Here is a 15,647-nt window from a genome sequence, read left to right on the forward strand (position 1 = left end):
TGCCCTCCCTTTCTCTGTACTCTTTTTTTTTATATATATATATATCTCTTTCAGACATCCCAGAATGCTCATCAAGACCGGCCTTCTAGATGCTCACCTTTACTGCCTGAAGAGATCTGTGGTAGATTTCTTAGTACACAACAAGTAAGTTAGGATTTCCTAGTTTCAAGAAGAGTTTCACAGGTTTTTCCGTGTCCTTGTTCTGTGTCACAGAAGAAGTACTGAATGGTGCGGTCATTAAAGCAAAAGGAATATTAACAAAATCATGTTAATTTTTCCATTTAACTTTTCACTCAAATTGTTATGATAGTTTAATTTGTCTAATTGTGTGTTACATCAAAATGTGCAAAAACTGATCCGTTTTTTTCCTGAAAACCGTTTGACAATGTGCCACCTGAAAGCACCTTCTCTGAATTTTGAATCTGACACATTACCATCTGTTAAATCTGGCTTTACCATATTATAAATTGATGTTAGGGTGGACATAGGTCATTAAAATTGGGGTTCAATTGTCTTGCGGGACTTTTAATGAAATGCAAAGAGCAATTTCGAAGGTGTGCAAGTTCTTGGTGTAGGCTAATTAATGAACAAATAAATGTAATAACTAAAGCATATGTAATACGTGGTTTTTTTTTTTTGTCCACTATAATTAATCAATTTCATTTGAATTTGTTTTTACTGTAAAAGCCTAAATTGAAAAACAAGAATTGCTCCTTGCGCTTCATGGTAAGCATCTTATCAGCACCACTTTCACATAACCAGTCTTCTCTTCATCTAGTCGTTCCGCTGTGTCTCTAATCTTAGAGAGTGTCCCTGTGTCCTCTACAGTCCACCCCTCCATTGCTCCCATAGCTCTCCATTCATCCTCTCCAATAGCCCTCCGTTCCCCTGCCCCTCCAGTCCCCTTTGTGCTCCTGTAACTGACATTGTGAGGCCGGGCAGCCTGCTGTAAAGTGGTGCCGTGCATGGCCTCTCTTAGGTCCTCTTCCGCTCACATACTTCAGAAAAGCGTGAGGCTTCTCTCCGCTTTGACATTTTAATTCGCTCTCCCCCTGATATAAATATCATTTCATCTAATCTGCCCCCCTCCTCTCCCCACTTTCCCTCATCAAAGTAGTTTGACTTTTTTATGCTGCCTTTTCTCTCTCTCGTTCACATTCTTTTTTTCCCCATCCATCCCTCCCTCCCTCCGTCTCGCTCTCTCTCTGTCGCCCTTGAGACTGCAGTGCCATGGAGTACTAAAGGAGAAAATGGACATAGTAACTGTTGTTTCTCTCTCTGCATTCAGATGGAAATTCTAATCTTGCCTAAAAGAAAATAAAGAGAGAGAGGGAAAGAGAGAGACTGGTTTAAGGAGGTGGCGGAGATTTTGAATTGCTCCTCAAGCATACATGATTTTTTTTTTACAACCATGATTCAACTCTTTATACCTTCAGGAGACCAAAAATTCAATTGTTCATTAAAATAAGAACATTCCTCTTTTGCAGGGTCCGTGAATGCGGTTTCATTTTGGATTTAAGCATTGTTTATTACAATCATTAATATTAATAAATAAATAAATCATTTTCTTTTTTTAAATAATTAATATATTAAATTAATCATCCAAATTTCCTTCCATTGGAACAACTCTACTTTTAGCTTAATGCAAAGCATTCTTTTGCCAGTCTTCTATTGCCATACACTGCAATTTCAAAAATTTGGGGTCAGTAAGAGTCAATATTTATATTTTTAAAGACATTAATACTTTGCTGTTCTTTTAAACTTCCTCAAATAATTAGAAAAATGCATCAGTTTTCACAAAAATATTAAGCAACTCTAACATTTTCAACATTGATGATAATCATAAATGTTTCTTGTGCACTAAATCAGCATATAAGAATGATTTCTAAAGGATCATGTGACATTGAAGACTGGAGTAATGAGGCTGAAAATTCAGCTTTGCCATCACAGGAATAAATTTTTAAATATATTAAAATTCTAAGCAGTTATTTTAAATTGTAAATATATTGCACAAGATGCACAAATTTTTACTGTATTTTTGATCAAATAAAATACGCTTCTTTTAAAAAAAAAAAATCTTATCGACCCCAAACTTTTAAATGGTAGTGACTTCTAAAGCCACCTTTTGTAATGTCTATTAGGTGCTTTACTCTTCTGCCACAGTTATGTCTTTAAATCAGTTAAATGATTAATCATAATTGCGTAAACACGACCAGAGTTTGCTGAAAAAAAAATACTGATTTAAATCTCCAAAAATGTTTTTTCTATATGCTTTTTTTTACAGGTCTGTGACTTCAATCAGAGGAGAATTAGTGCCGTATTTGGTGCGTAAGCAGTTCTCCAAGTCTTTAAACTCCCCAAATGCCACAGAGGATTCAGAGAAGAATCAAAAACAACAAGATGCTCACAACAATTTGGGTAAGCTTCCTCTTGTAATGACTCGCATTTGCACAATTCCCGCTTGTCAACCCTTTTAAGTGTTAAGTGTACATAAACGGTGACCTTTCACAAACTCATACACGTCTTCACAGAGCTCCTCAGCACCAGTAAAGATGAGCCGCTGCTCCAACTTGCCCGGGAGAGGTCGTGTTGGAACGATCATCGTGGAGACATGAGCGAGGCCTACCATGGCGGAAATCTACGCTGCTACGTTCACGTCATGGAGGAGGGCATGTGTTACCGTGTGAACACGCTTGCAGCTTACATAGAAGCCAATCGTGTGGTGAGTACAAGCCAAAAGAACTGTTTTAATGGCACAGTTTTCGTTAAATCTGTGAATAAGTTTATTTGTCCACAGTTAAAACACACACAGTTGTTTGAGACACTGGTTCAGGTGTATTGCCTGCATTGAATTGTGGGATGGTTTCCCTTATCCCATAGGTTCCAAAGCTATTTGAGGACCCTTCAATCCATCCGACTGCTTTGGTCACAGAACGCTCTTTGGTGAGTCCCATAGCCACGCCACTAATATGTTGGCTGTGTACAGTAGGATTAAAAATGCATATTTTATAATATACCTAATTAAATTCTATTAAAGTAACATTCTGCTATTGAAATAGAGTGCAACAGCATAAAAAAAACCTAACTTTCAAAATCAGACAAAAAGGACTTTGTGCTTAACAGTGAGTGAGGGAAAGAACTACAATCCCATGAAGCGTTGCGAACAGCATAATCTAATTAAGAACATTGGAGAAATATAAAACTACTCATTTACAAATGTTGGTTATGAATATAAAAACAATATATTTTAAGTTTATTGCAAAATTGCATGTATGTATATAAAATATTAGGGATGGGCATTTCAAGCAAAAATAATATTCGAAGATCGCTGGGTATTATTCGATTATTATTCGAAAATCGCAACTCTCTCATACATGCACGCACACATGCATGTATAGGCTACACACCAGAGCATGTGAGCGACGCGGAGCGGTGTGGCGCTTAAAAATAACTTAAACTTAAACGTAAGTTTCATATTTATGTTTAAATAATATACAGTGAGGAAAATAAGTATTTGAACACCCTGCTATTTTGCAAGTTCTCCCACTTAGAAATCATGGAGGGGTCTGAAATTGTCATCGTATGTGCATGTCCACTGTGAGAGACATAATCTAAAAAAAAAAATCCAGAAATCACAATGTATGATTTTTTTAACTATTTATTTGTGTGATACAGCTGCAAATAAGTATTTGAACACCTGAGAAAATCAATGTTAATATTTGGTACAGTAGCATTTGTTTGCAATTACAGAGGTCAAACGTTTCCTGTAGTTTTTCACCAGGTTTGCACACACTGCAGGAGGGATTTTGGCCCACTCCTACACAGATCTTGTCTAGATCAGTCAGGTTTCTGGGCTGTCGCTGAGAAACACAGAGTTTGAGCTCCCTCCAAAGATTCTCTACTGGGTTTAGGTCTGGAGACTGGCTAGGCCACGCCAGAACCTTGATATGCTTCTTACAGAGCCACTCCTTGGTTATCCTGGCTGTGTGCTTCGGGTCATTAAGACCCAGCCTCGACCCATCTTCAATGCTCTAACTGAGGGAAGGAGGTTGTTCCCCAAAATCTCGCAATACATGGCCCCGGTCATCCTCTCCTTAATACAGTGCAGTCGCATGTGCAGAAAAACACCCCCAAAGCATGATGCTACCACCCCCATGCTTCACAGTAGGGATGGTGTTCTTGGAATGGTACTCATCATTCTTCTTCCTCCAAACACATTTAGTGGAATTATGACCAAAAAGTTCAATTTTGGTCTCATCTGACCACATGACTTTCTCCCATGATCATCCAAATGGTCATTGGCAAACTTAAGACGGGCCTTGACATGTGCTGGTTTAAGCAGGGGAACCTTCCGTGCCATGCATGATTTCAAACCATGACGTCTTAGTGTATTACCAACAGTAACCTTGGAAACGGTGGTCCCAGCTCTTTTCAGGTCATTGACCAGCTCCTCCCGTGTAGTTCTGGGCTGATTTCTCACCTTTCTTAGGATCATTGAGACCCCACGAGGTGAGATCTTGCATGGAGCCCCAGTCCGAGGGAGATTGACAGTCATGTTTAGCTTCTTCCATTTTCTAATGATTGCTCCAACAGTGGACCTTTTTCACCAAGCTGCTTGGCAATTTCCCCATAGCTCTTTCCAGCCTTGTGGAGGTGTACAATTTTGTCTCTAGTGTCTTTGGACAGCTCTTTGGTCTTGGCCATGTTAGTAGTTGGATTCTTAATGATTTTATGGGGTGGACAGGTGTCTTTATGCAGCTAACGACCTCAAACAGGTGCATCTAATTTAGGATAATAAATGGAGTGGAGGTGGACATTTTAAAGGCAGACTAACAGGTCTTTGAGGGTCAGAATTCTAGCTGATAGACAGGTGTTCAAATACTTATTTGCAGCTGTTTCATACAAATAAATAGTTAAAAAATCATATATTGTGATTTCTGGATTTTTTTTTTAGATTATGTCTCTCACAGTGGACATGCACCTACGATGACAATTTCAGACCCCTCCATGATTTCTAAGTGGGAGAACTTGCAAAATAGCAGGGTGTTCAAATACTTATTTTCCTCACTGTAATGTTTTTTTTTATTTCATCTATGTTGTTATGTGAAAAGGGAACCGCATGAGATGAGTGAGATAGGATCATAAGATGCCCAATATATCAGGAGACATTGGAAGTGGGTCAGACATGATTTTGACCACTTAATTAAGTTTTGTTTTATAGAAAGCCTTTCTTGAAAATTTTGTTTTGTAGAAATTGTATTTTGTAGAAACAGTGTTTCATCAACCAATTGCCTGGATTTAATAAATAAGAATATATAGCAGACAATATTATCAGGACATGGAGGCACCGGCGCGATCACTTGCATTGCACGTGAACTATAGCTTGTCTCATAAATGAAACTCAGCTTATAGGCTACTTGCCTCACAGACCTGAGAAATATATCTATAGAAAGCTTGAAATGTCTACTTTTAACAAAACAATTCAAAAAGAAAAGAAACGGCCTACTCTCTGGTTATAATTCGTATTAAGTGTGCATTTCTCTCTATAGGCACGTTCACTACTGCGAAGATGGCGAGTCAGCATTGTCAACTTTATCTTTACAGCCGACACTGACACAGAAAACACTAGTTTATTAATAAACAATTCAAATGTCTCATGCATAATCATTACTTTTGCCGGTTCTTTTTGGCAAGCTTTATGCATGCGCTTGATGCGGAATAGGCAATATATTATGAAAACGCTCATTATGGTTTAGTATTCTCTTCCGTATATATTTAAGTAATTAAATTAAATATATTATAAATTATAAATATGCGATTAGACTAATGGCTTAAATGAACAACTACTAGTCAACTAGAAAAAAACTTTAGTCGTGCACAGGCAGCCCTACTTATTTCACATATTTTCGAACCAGCATGTCACAAAGGGCATTCTGGTTTGAGCGAGCGGAAACTTCAGAAAGGCGCTCCCCGCTCTGGATGAAATATTACCACTCTGCTCACATGCTCTGGTGTAAGACAATGTGTATCTTCTTCTGTTGTCTGAGAGTTGATTGACAGCTTTTAGATGCGTTATTGGCAGCGCCACCCTCTGGTCTCATGATCACCACCGCATAAGAACCGAAAACATGGGGATTTTTTTAAAGACAATAATCCTACAACCTATTTGACATTCTATAATAAAATCAACTAAGCGAATATTCGAAAATCGTGACTCATTCCTTTCATTTCCTGGTATACATACATACATACATACATGCATACATACACACTCACACTCACACACACACACACACACACACACACACACACACACACACACACACACACACACACACACACACACACACACACACACACACACACACACACAGAGACATTTAAGTATTTTGAGAGCATAGAAAGATCGTCTCGGTTTTAGTCATTCGCAGTGCTTACATAGAGGCCATTCGTGGGAGTGGGCAGAGCTAAGGGACTTTTTTGGTGCTTGTTTTTTTTTTTTTTTTTTTTTTATGTAGTTTTTCCACCAGGAATTCTGCTGTTAAATACAGTTATTTTAAAAAATAAGTTGAAATAATGGTGGTTGAAATAATCACAGTAGGTCTGTCTTAAAAGGTTTATAAGATATCAATTTCCCTATGGAGAAAATGAATAGAGTTTTTACTTCCAGAACCAGGCTGTTGCACTCCATACATTACTCCTAAAATAAAGTTACGCGGTCTCTTTTATTAGGTTGGAAGTGACAGCATTATTGGGCCATCTTGTCAGATATTAGACAAGACATCAATCAAGCGTTCAAATGTTGGCACATCAACCGTGATCAAGGAGAAGGTGAAAATCATCAACTCCATCATCATGAATGGAGTCACTATTGAAGAAGGGTAAGTGATTCTGACTGTTTGTGAGAATATGATGCATAAAAGGCCTCTTTATGGATAATTTATTTTTTAAATCAAACCCAGACAGGATGTTTAACAAAAGTAACGTTGTTTGCTTTCTTTGAATGGTAAAATGTAATAATATTTGAAAACATAGACCTACTAATAAACTAAATAAATTAAATAACTAAATTATGTTGCTGCAATAAAAATGATGTCATATACATTGCAGAGACTTCTGGGAAATCTATTTTAATGAAGAGTCAATTAATTTTCCATTATGCTTATCCAGTGATCACAACTGACTGTAAGAGTAATATGGATATTAATGGGAAACTTGATTTTAAAATGAACATGATCTGAATTACATTATTTGCTTAAATCAGTCAGACTTCAGACGGAGTCTATTCACGAGATTGATATATCATTCTTAAATTTAGATAAAGTAAAATGTATATTGCCATTCAAAAGTTTGGGGTTGAAAAGATTATTTTATCCAGTCTTTAGTGCCACATGATCTTTTAGAAATCTTTCTAATATGCTGATTTGGTGTTTCAGAAACATTTCATATTATTATACATTTTGAAAGTGGTTGTCGAATATTTGATGAATAGAACATAGAGTTCATTTGAAATAGATTTTTTTTACTGTCACTTTTGATTAATTTAATCCATACATGTTGAAAAAAATAAAAAAATGACTGACCCCAAACATTTTAACAGTAGTGTACATAATGCACAAAGCTTTTGCAATTTAATACACCCCTGTGTTGTCCTGTACCATCCACAGTCTAGGATGACAGACAGATTGGCTGTCTCCAGCATATTTAGTGGTCTGGATGAGATGTCCAGCATATAGAAACAAAAGTTCAGATTTTGTCAGTTAAGTTAAAAGTGGGCTTGACGTAGAATTAATGCGCAGAGAGTCTGACCTGCTTCTGCCTGCGGGTGGTGTTGGGGTGGATGCTGCTGCTTTTTGTTGTGTTGAGAAAAAGCAGAAACTAGTGTTGTCAGACCCCTGAAGGTGTTCGCTGACCCTGAACAGTACCCCCGTACAACAAATTAACAGAAAAGTGATGAATGTAGATGTAATGATTCCCAAAGAAACAAGTGTCTCGCTGCAAGTGTTACATGCTCGCGAGTAAAAGAAGCCTCAGCAAACATTCACATCTCGCTAAACCCGGCCGACTCTTGTTCAAGGGTTTTACTCGCATGCTTCTTTTCTGAGATCATAGACTTGTGAATGAACAATGGAATTTTTTCTTTGCACTCCACTTTTTTTCGCCCAAAACAATTTAGATTTAAGCTGATTTGGGTTAATGGCGATCTCACTTGCCATTGAACACAAACTGTCCCCAAATCAGGACCCTGTTAGGTAGAGACAGAAGGGAAGAGCTTTGGTTTAAACCACTTTTTTAATGTGGGGGTGGGGTGGGGGGGTCTGGGAGCCAATGTGGCGGCCCTCGTGTACAAATTAGCCTGTGCATGAAGAGCATAGAGAAAGAATATAGAGAAAGATAGAGGAAGGAAAGAAAGGAACAGCAACTCTTTCAAAACATAAAAAAGTAAGAAGGGATTAGGAAATCCCTGGCATTTAAAAGCGCCACTTGCATTTTTCGGCCCTTTGTTTGCATGTAGGAGTGGTTGTTTACAAAGCTCGGGAGGTCGGGTTGATGGGGGGGGGGGGCTGATGGTGGCTTGTGTGGGTGGAAGGCGAGGGGGGGGGTCACAGCAAGGAGGAGCATAGTGTCAGTAATTAGTGGTATTTCAGCAACTACATCTTTGGTGGTCTCTCTGTTCAAAACTCCAATCCTTGTAATCTCCCATCTACCCCCTCTGTCACACCCGCTCCCTCTCTTTCTTCAAACCTCGCTCGCTCGCTCTCGCTCTTGTACACACCCGTGCACCTGAATAGAGCGCCCTGTGTAGCTGCCAATAGAAACCTGCCTCCGTCAGCTACAACACGGCTGCACTGTCCGACGCTCCTTGATCTGGAAAACGGGACGCCCTGTCCGCTGTCCCTGTTCCGTGAGGCAAAAATCTTGGAGTATGTTGAATAAAAAGTTGTGGTTGAAATTTGTGCATTGCTTTATGGTTGAGGGAGAGTGTGAAATGGCAGTTACTGTAGGTCCTGTGACATTCGGACGCTAAACCGCTGAAAGTAGCACTAAAACGCTTTTGTACGTCAGACGACGATGTTGTTTTTAATATATATGCTAATGCCGCCTAAAGGAAAATAAACCAAGCCTGGTGAAAACATTGAGGTATCAGGTTTCAGATTGGCGTGGTGGTGATGCGGAGGGAGATGTAATAGGGTCGGGTGAGGAAAGGACAAGACCTTCAGCTGTGCAATTAGCAAAAAGACATGAAAGCTGAACACTCGTGGTAAATATGCTTCACCGCAAGAGAGTGCAGAAAAAGTTAAGAGTTGGCCCAGGCAAACCAAGTAAACATTAAACTGTGCAAATAAAGTTTTATGGTGCCAAAGCGATCCCAGGAAAATATTATTCTTTGTTTGGTGTAAACAGAAAGCAGCACAGGGGTGTGTGTGTGTGTGTGTCCGTCCAAGTACACTCAGTTCAAAGCCTAGCTCCCAAGCACTTCGATGTCTACAACTCAAACACAAATATCAGCCCTTCAATTTGCTCAAAGTTCTAGACGTAAACATTTTTTTTTTTAAAGAAGCCATGTTACATATAAGTACTGTCAGTGGTTCTTTACTAATGCACGTCCTGTATTATTTTTTTATGTAGAAAAGTATTTACTGCTTGATATCTAGTGTTAGGGATGGAGAAGTTTACACAAGACATGTTCTTTAGTTCAAAAACTGCTAGATGGAGTGCAGTGCAATGGAGCACAACAGATCTCGATACCCCTCTAAAATTTGGACTTAAGGGGCGGTCACACTACGCTTTTCATTCCATTGACTTCCATTCATACTCATACGAATGCTGGAGAGAAACGCAAGCTCATGTGCAGATGTTTCACAGGTTTGGTTAAGTCTAACCTGCGAATTCTTACTATCAATAAGTCACGGCATGCAGCGTTGCAGGAAAGTGGACTAGATTGTATGATCTTACATTTTGAATTTGATATTATATTTGTTATGTGTTGAATTTGTATTTAAAAAGACGTTGCAGTGCATGACGTCATATCACGGCCGTTGCAGTGTCCGAAGAGGTTTCGTAACTTTCATATGCTCAAAGTCTGGTGTGACTATGGCTTTAGACATCTCTTAAGACTTTTCAGATGTTGTTTTGTTTTGATGCATATGTGCATAAACCAACAGTTAAAGCCAACAAAAATGACTTTCTAAACAAATGTTCCTCATCTTATTGTGAATGATTCATTGGTCCATGTTATTCCAAAGAAATCACTGTAATATTTAATCAAAATGTAATAACTTGCTCTTCCTCTGAGACAGCGTTCGTTTTGCGCAAATAGCTATATAGCCATTGTTTTAGCAAACATTCGGTCTGGCTCCATTCTGGTATGTAGTGTCCACATTTCACCATTCATGCTCCACCCTACATGATTTCTTGTTGAATATTCGAAATGATGGAATTTAAATGGGTTATTGACAGTGAATTGGAAAGCCAGAAGTCAAAACTATGTGAACAGCCCCATAAGAATGGTTTGGTGAGGACTGGTGGTCAGGCGATTATGGACTTTGTAATATCCAGTCAGTGGCTGAATGGTACAATATAAAAGTTAAATGGTCATTTATTTGAACACAAACACTTTTGTTAACTCGCTAAGTAGAAGTGGATATTAACCAGTATAACAGTCTCAAAATGTAGTTTGGACATTTATATAATGTGTGTGTATGTGTATGTATGCATGCACGTGTGTGTATATGTTTATATATATATATCACACCCTTTTCTGTGATTTATTGCATACTTATCGTGAAATCAAGCAAATATCTTTTATCTTGTTTAACATGTTTATTTAGTCATCATTTGCTATATCATGTTAAGTAAACTATCAGGTTGAAGGATGATTCTCACAAAGCTGCATTTTCTGCAAGGCAAATTTGGGTGTCTTTCCAAAAAAGGACAATTGGAGACTCCAAAAGGACACCAAATCACATGATATAAGGAGTCCACATAATTCATAAATTTATGCATACCAAAACACAGATGAAAAAAAAACATTGTAGAACAAAACTTCTCAAAATTCAGTGTGCAGTATGTGTAAGAGCTTGTTTAGAGCTTGTTTACATTTTAGACTTGTCAAGTTGTGATACTGAGCAGAACCACATGGAGAGGCCAAAAAACAAACCTAAACGAACCGCATTGACCTGACTGCATTACATGCCTACCAAAGCACACAGATCCATTCAGAATTATGAAACACTGCAACATACACATGACAGATAAAATCATTATCCTGAATATGTGTGGAAACAATGTACTGAAATGTGTCTGTGCATAAATACAGTTTGCGATCAGTGCGTCGAGAGCACACATACAGTTTATTTGCCCATCAATATAACGGACTCACACGTGCTTACTCTACGACTGAATGAATAATCATAATTATTATTATTATTATTAATTATTGCTTAATGGATAATTAGAATGAAAACTTTAGCAGCTTAAAATGATCTGATCGCAAACAGAGAAGTGAAATTGGGTTAAAGGGAAATTTCCACCTAGCAGGGTTACAGGCGCTTGCACCATTGTAGATGCTTCAAAGATCATCTAACTGCGTGATGCAGCTTCATGTACTTCTGTAATTTATTTGCGGATTTTGCGTAAAATTATTTTAACACATTAAGGATTTTGAATTAAATGCATGCAATAACGTTGACAGTCCTAAAATAAAATATTGTAATATATATATGTATATGTATATATAATGTATATGTGGGTATATAAAAAATGTGAAATTTAATGCATCCTTGTTATAAAAGTAAACAAAGGTAATATATCTTTAAACAACTTAAATAAAAATGATGTGTGTATATATATATATATATATATATATATATATATATATATATATATATATATATATATATATACAGTCGTGCTCAGAATTAATCATACCCCTGGTAAATATGATAAAAAATGGCTGTAAAAAATCTGCTTCATTTATCCTTTTGATCTTTCATTAAAAAAATTGGTAAAAATGTAACCTTTCATTGAAGTAAAAGAATTGAAAGTGGGGGGGGGGATCACGTTTTTCTCCAAAACACGTTGGCCACAATTATTCATACCCCTAGAATTTTTTATGAATAAAATATCTCTGAGGTATATTCCCATTAATATTTACCTTTTTTTAGCACACCAGGGTGACTAGGAACATGAAATTGTCCAGCTATGACTTCTTGTTTCACAGGAGTTTAAATATGAGGAAGCACAAAGGCCAAATTCCCTTAATCATCCATCTCAATGAATAAAACCAAATAATATAGTTCTGATGCGCAGTAAAAGATTGTTGAGCTTCACAAAATAGAGAGTGGCTGTAAGAAAATAGCTAAAGAATTGAAAATCCCCATTTTGACCATCAGGGCAATAATTAAGAAGTTATAATCAACTAAAGATGTTACAAATCCTCCTGGAAGAGGACGTGTGTCTATATTGTCTTAATGCACGTTGAGGAGGAAAGTTTGAGTGGCCAAAGACTCTCCAAGGATCATAGATGGAGAATTGCAGAGATTAGTTGAGTCTTGGGGTCAGAAAGCCTATTAAAAAAAAAAATCAAACAACCCCTACATCCCCACATGTTGTTTGGGAGGGTTTCAAGAAAAATGCTCCTCGCTCCTCCAAAAACAAACTCCAGCATATTCAGTTGTCAGACACGACTGGAACTTCAAACGGCACAGGCTTCTGTGGTCAGATGAAACTAAAAAAATATATTTTTGGCAGCAAACACGCTAGATGGGTTTGGTGCACACAAGGATAAAAAGTACCCCATGTGTACAATTTAATATACCATTGGATCTTTAATGTTGTGGGCCTATTTTTCTGCTGGAGGTCCTGGACTTCTTATTCAGATACATGGCATCGTGGATTCTATCAAATATCAACAGATAAAAAATCAAAACCTGACGGCCTCTGCTATAAATCTTATAATGGGCCGGGGTTGGATCTTCCTTCAGGACAACGATCCAAAACAAACATCAAAATCAACACAAAAATGTGTTAGGGAGCACAAAATGAAGCTTCTGCCATGACCGTCCCAGTTCCCTGACCTGATGAGTGGAGTGAACTGAAGAGAAGAAGCACCAACATGGATCTGGGAATCTGAAGGATCTGGAGAGATTCTGTATGGAGGAATGGTCTCTGATCTCTTGTCAGGTGTTCTACAAACTCATCAGGCATTATAGAAGAGTACTTAGAGCAGTTATCTTGGCATAAGGAGATTGCAAAAAGGTATTTAATAAAAGGGTATGAATAATTGTGGCCAACGTGTTTTGGAGAAAAACATGTGATTCCCCCCAACCCACTCCCCCCACCCACTTTCAATTCTTTTACTTAAATGAAAGGTTAGGATTTTGCCAATTTTTTGAATGAAAGATCAAAAGGATAAACGATGCAGATTTATTTTTTTTACAGCCATTTTTGATCATATTTACCAGGGGTATGATTAATTCTGAGCACGACTGTATATATATATATATATATTTATTTTTTTTAGAGAAATAATACTTTTGTTTACTTTTATAGCAAGTAGCAAGTATATGCATTAAATTGATAAAAAGTGATAGTAAAGACTAAATATTTCTATTTCAAATAAATGCTGTTCTTATTCATCAAAGAATACTGAAAAAAATGTATCAGTTTCCACAAAAAAAGATCTGCACAACTGCAACATTGATGATAATAATAAGAAATGTTTCATAAGCAATTCTAATGGATCATGTGACACTGAAGACTGGAGGAATGATTCTGAAAACTCTGCTTTGTGTCACAGAAATAAATTACATTTTAAAATGTATTAAAGTAGAAAACAGTTATTTTAATTTGTTATAATATTTCAAAAATATATATATATTTTACTGTATTTTTGATCAAATAAATGCAGCCTGGGTTAGCATGAGAAACTTTTCAAAAACATGAAAAAATCTTACTGACCCTTAAACTTTTGAACAGTAGTGTGTGTGTTTGTTGTATGGACATTGAAATGACACTCATTCTCTTTCCCGCAGGTGTAACATTCAAGGTAGCGTGATCTGCAACAACGCAGTGATTGGCCGCGGAGCCGACATCAAGTACTGTCTCGTGGGGAGCGGCCAGCGCGTAGAGCCAGAGGGTGAGAACGCTGCGGTCCAGCGCTCGGCGCGTTACACTACACGCACAAAAACACACACTCTAAACTTCTGTAGTTCCGCTGTGTTCATGTTAAATCCAGCCTTTTGTGTTTGTGTTTATGTGTGCACTCTCACGCCCATGTCTGCCTTTTCGTTTGTGTGATCTTGTGTGTGTATGCGCGTTTTAATCTGTTTTAATAGCGTATTAAAACCTAAGCTTGTGTGTACAATTGAGCTTTATTTTTTAATATGCTTAATCCTCGCAGTCTTAGATCACTGCGAGGTTTGTGTGCGTCTATTTGTGTGTGTGTGTGTGTGGCTTCAGGCTCTTGTATTCCGGGTGGTCCGCGCCTGGTCTCTAACCTCTCCATCAATGACAGTGCCTTAAGGCGGCCCTAAGATGTCCAGAGGCTGCACAGTCTAATTGACTGAACAACAGGGTGTTGCTGCCTCGACTGACCCGCTCTAACCCCTCCCCTGAAACATTTCTACATCTCCATCCCCCACCCTTCCATCATCACTCTTGAGCAGGACTCGATTAAGTTGGCCATAACCTCTAAAAATGCTTAGGCTTAATGAAGTGCTCCCAGAAATCCCAAATTACAAGCTAGACCCCCTGTACTTCCCCCGACACACACCCGCCCTTAGGCTTCAGCGTTTTAAGCGCAGCGAGAAACCACGATTCAAAGTTATCCCAGAAAAACCCAGAGCAGAGGTTAATGTAACCTATTATTTAAAAAGCATTGCTTATAATAACTGCAATAAATTCCCTCCAGTAGCTGAGGTTGACACTCGCTCCTTTGTACACGCGTTAAGTCAAAGAAAGAAATTAAGATCATTAAAGAGTTGCTGCTTGTTTTTGATGTGTCTACCCTTTTGAAATAAAAAGGCTGATTTTCCTTTGAGGTTGAGCTAGAAAATTGAAAGGTTATAGAGTAGAGCTTAAATGTTATGGTAGATTAACATTTGTACTGCTATTCAGAGGGTGTAATGTTTAAAATTAAAAACTATTTGGAAGCAAAATTGATATTAGAGACTTTGTACAGCCTATACTGTGATCGTCTATGAGCTGTTTTTAAGAATGATTTATTAGTTACTGTATCAACAATGTCAGTCTAACTAGGCCAATATTGGGAGGAGACAATGTCAAGTTCCGCCCCCCTCCCGATTCAAACAGTGGGCTTTTTTCTATGACGGATTACAAAAGTGCTTAGCAGCTGAATCTTTAAGAAACACTCCGACTTTTTGGGACTTTAGCTTATTCACAGTATCCCCCAGATAAGTCCATACATACCTTTTTCATTTCTGTGCGTTCTGTAAGTGTTATTTGACGCACCCATCGCTAGCCTAGCTTAGCACAAAGACTGGATGTAAATGGATAAGGTAGCATACTAATCCCAATAAGTGACAAAATAATGCAAACATTTTCCTATTTACATCTGTATAGTCACAGCGTGTACAAATAACAAGGCTATATGAGACGGAGACCATTTTTAATCGTATAAATAC

The 15,647-nt window shown here is 37.8% G+C and overlaps 1 protein-coding gene across 1 annotated transcript in view; it reads left to right on the forward strand.

The window, feature by feature from the left end:
* eif2b3 (eukaryotic translation initiation factor 2B, subunit 3 gamma) overlaps positions 1–15,647 on the forward strand; it is a 45,631-nt gene that overhangs the window by 27,316 nt on the left and 2,668 nt on the right. The window contains exons 6-11 of the mRNA XM_081373444.1: positions 55–144; positions 2,285–2,418; positions 2,532–2,722; positions 2,881–2,943; positions 6,733–6,881; positions 14,037–14,140. Coding sequence (XP_081229570.1) covers positions 55–144; positions 2,285–2,418; positions 2,532–2,722; positions 2,881–2,943; positions 6,733–6,881; positions 14,037–14,140 — 731 coding nt within the window. The remainder of the gene's footprint in view (positions 1–54; positions 145–2,284; positions 2,419–2,531; positions 2,723–2,880; positions 2,944–6,732; positions 6,882–14,036; positions 14,141–15,647) is intronic.

This window comes from Scardinius erythrophthalmus, assembly GCF_964197995.2.
Source record: "Scardinius erythrophthalmus genome assembly, chromosome: 9".
NCBI classification, from domain to species: domain Eukaryota; kingdom Metazoa; phylum Chordata; class Actinopteri; order Cypriniformes; family Leuciscidae; genus Scardinius; species Scardinius erythrophthalmus.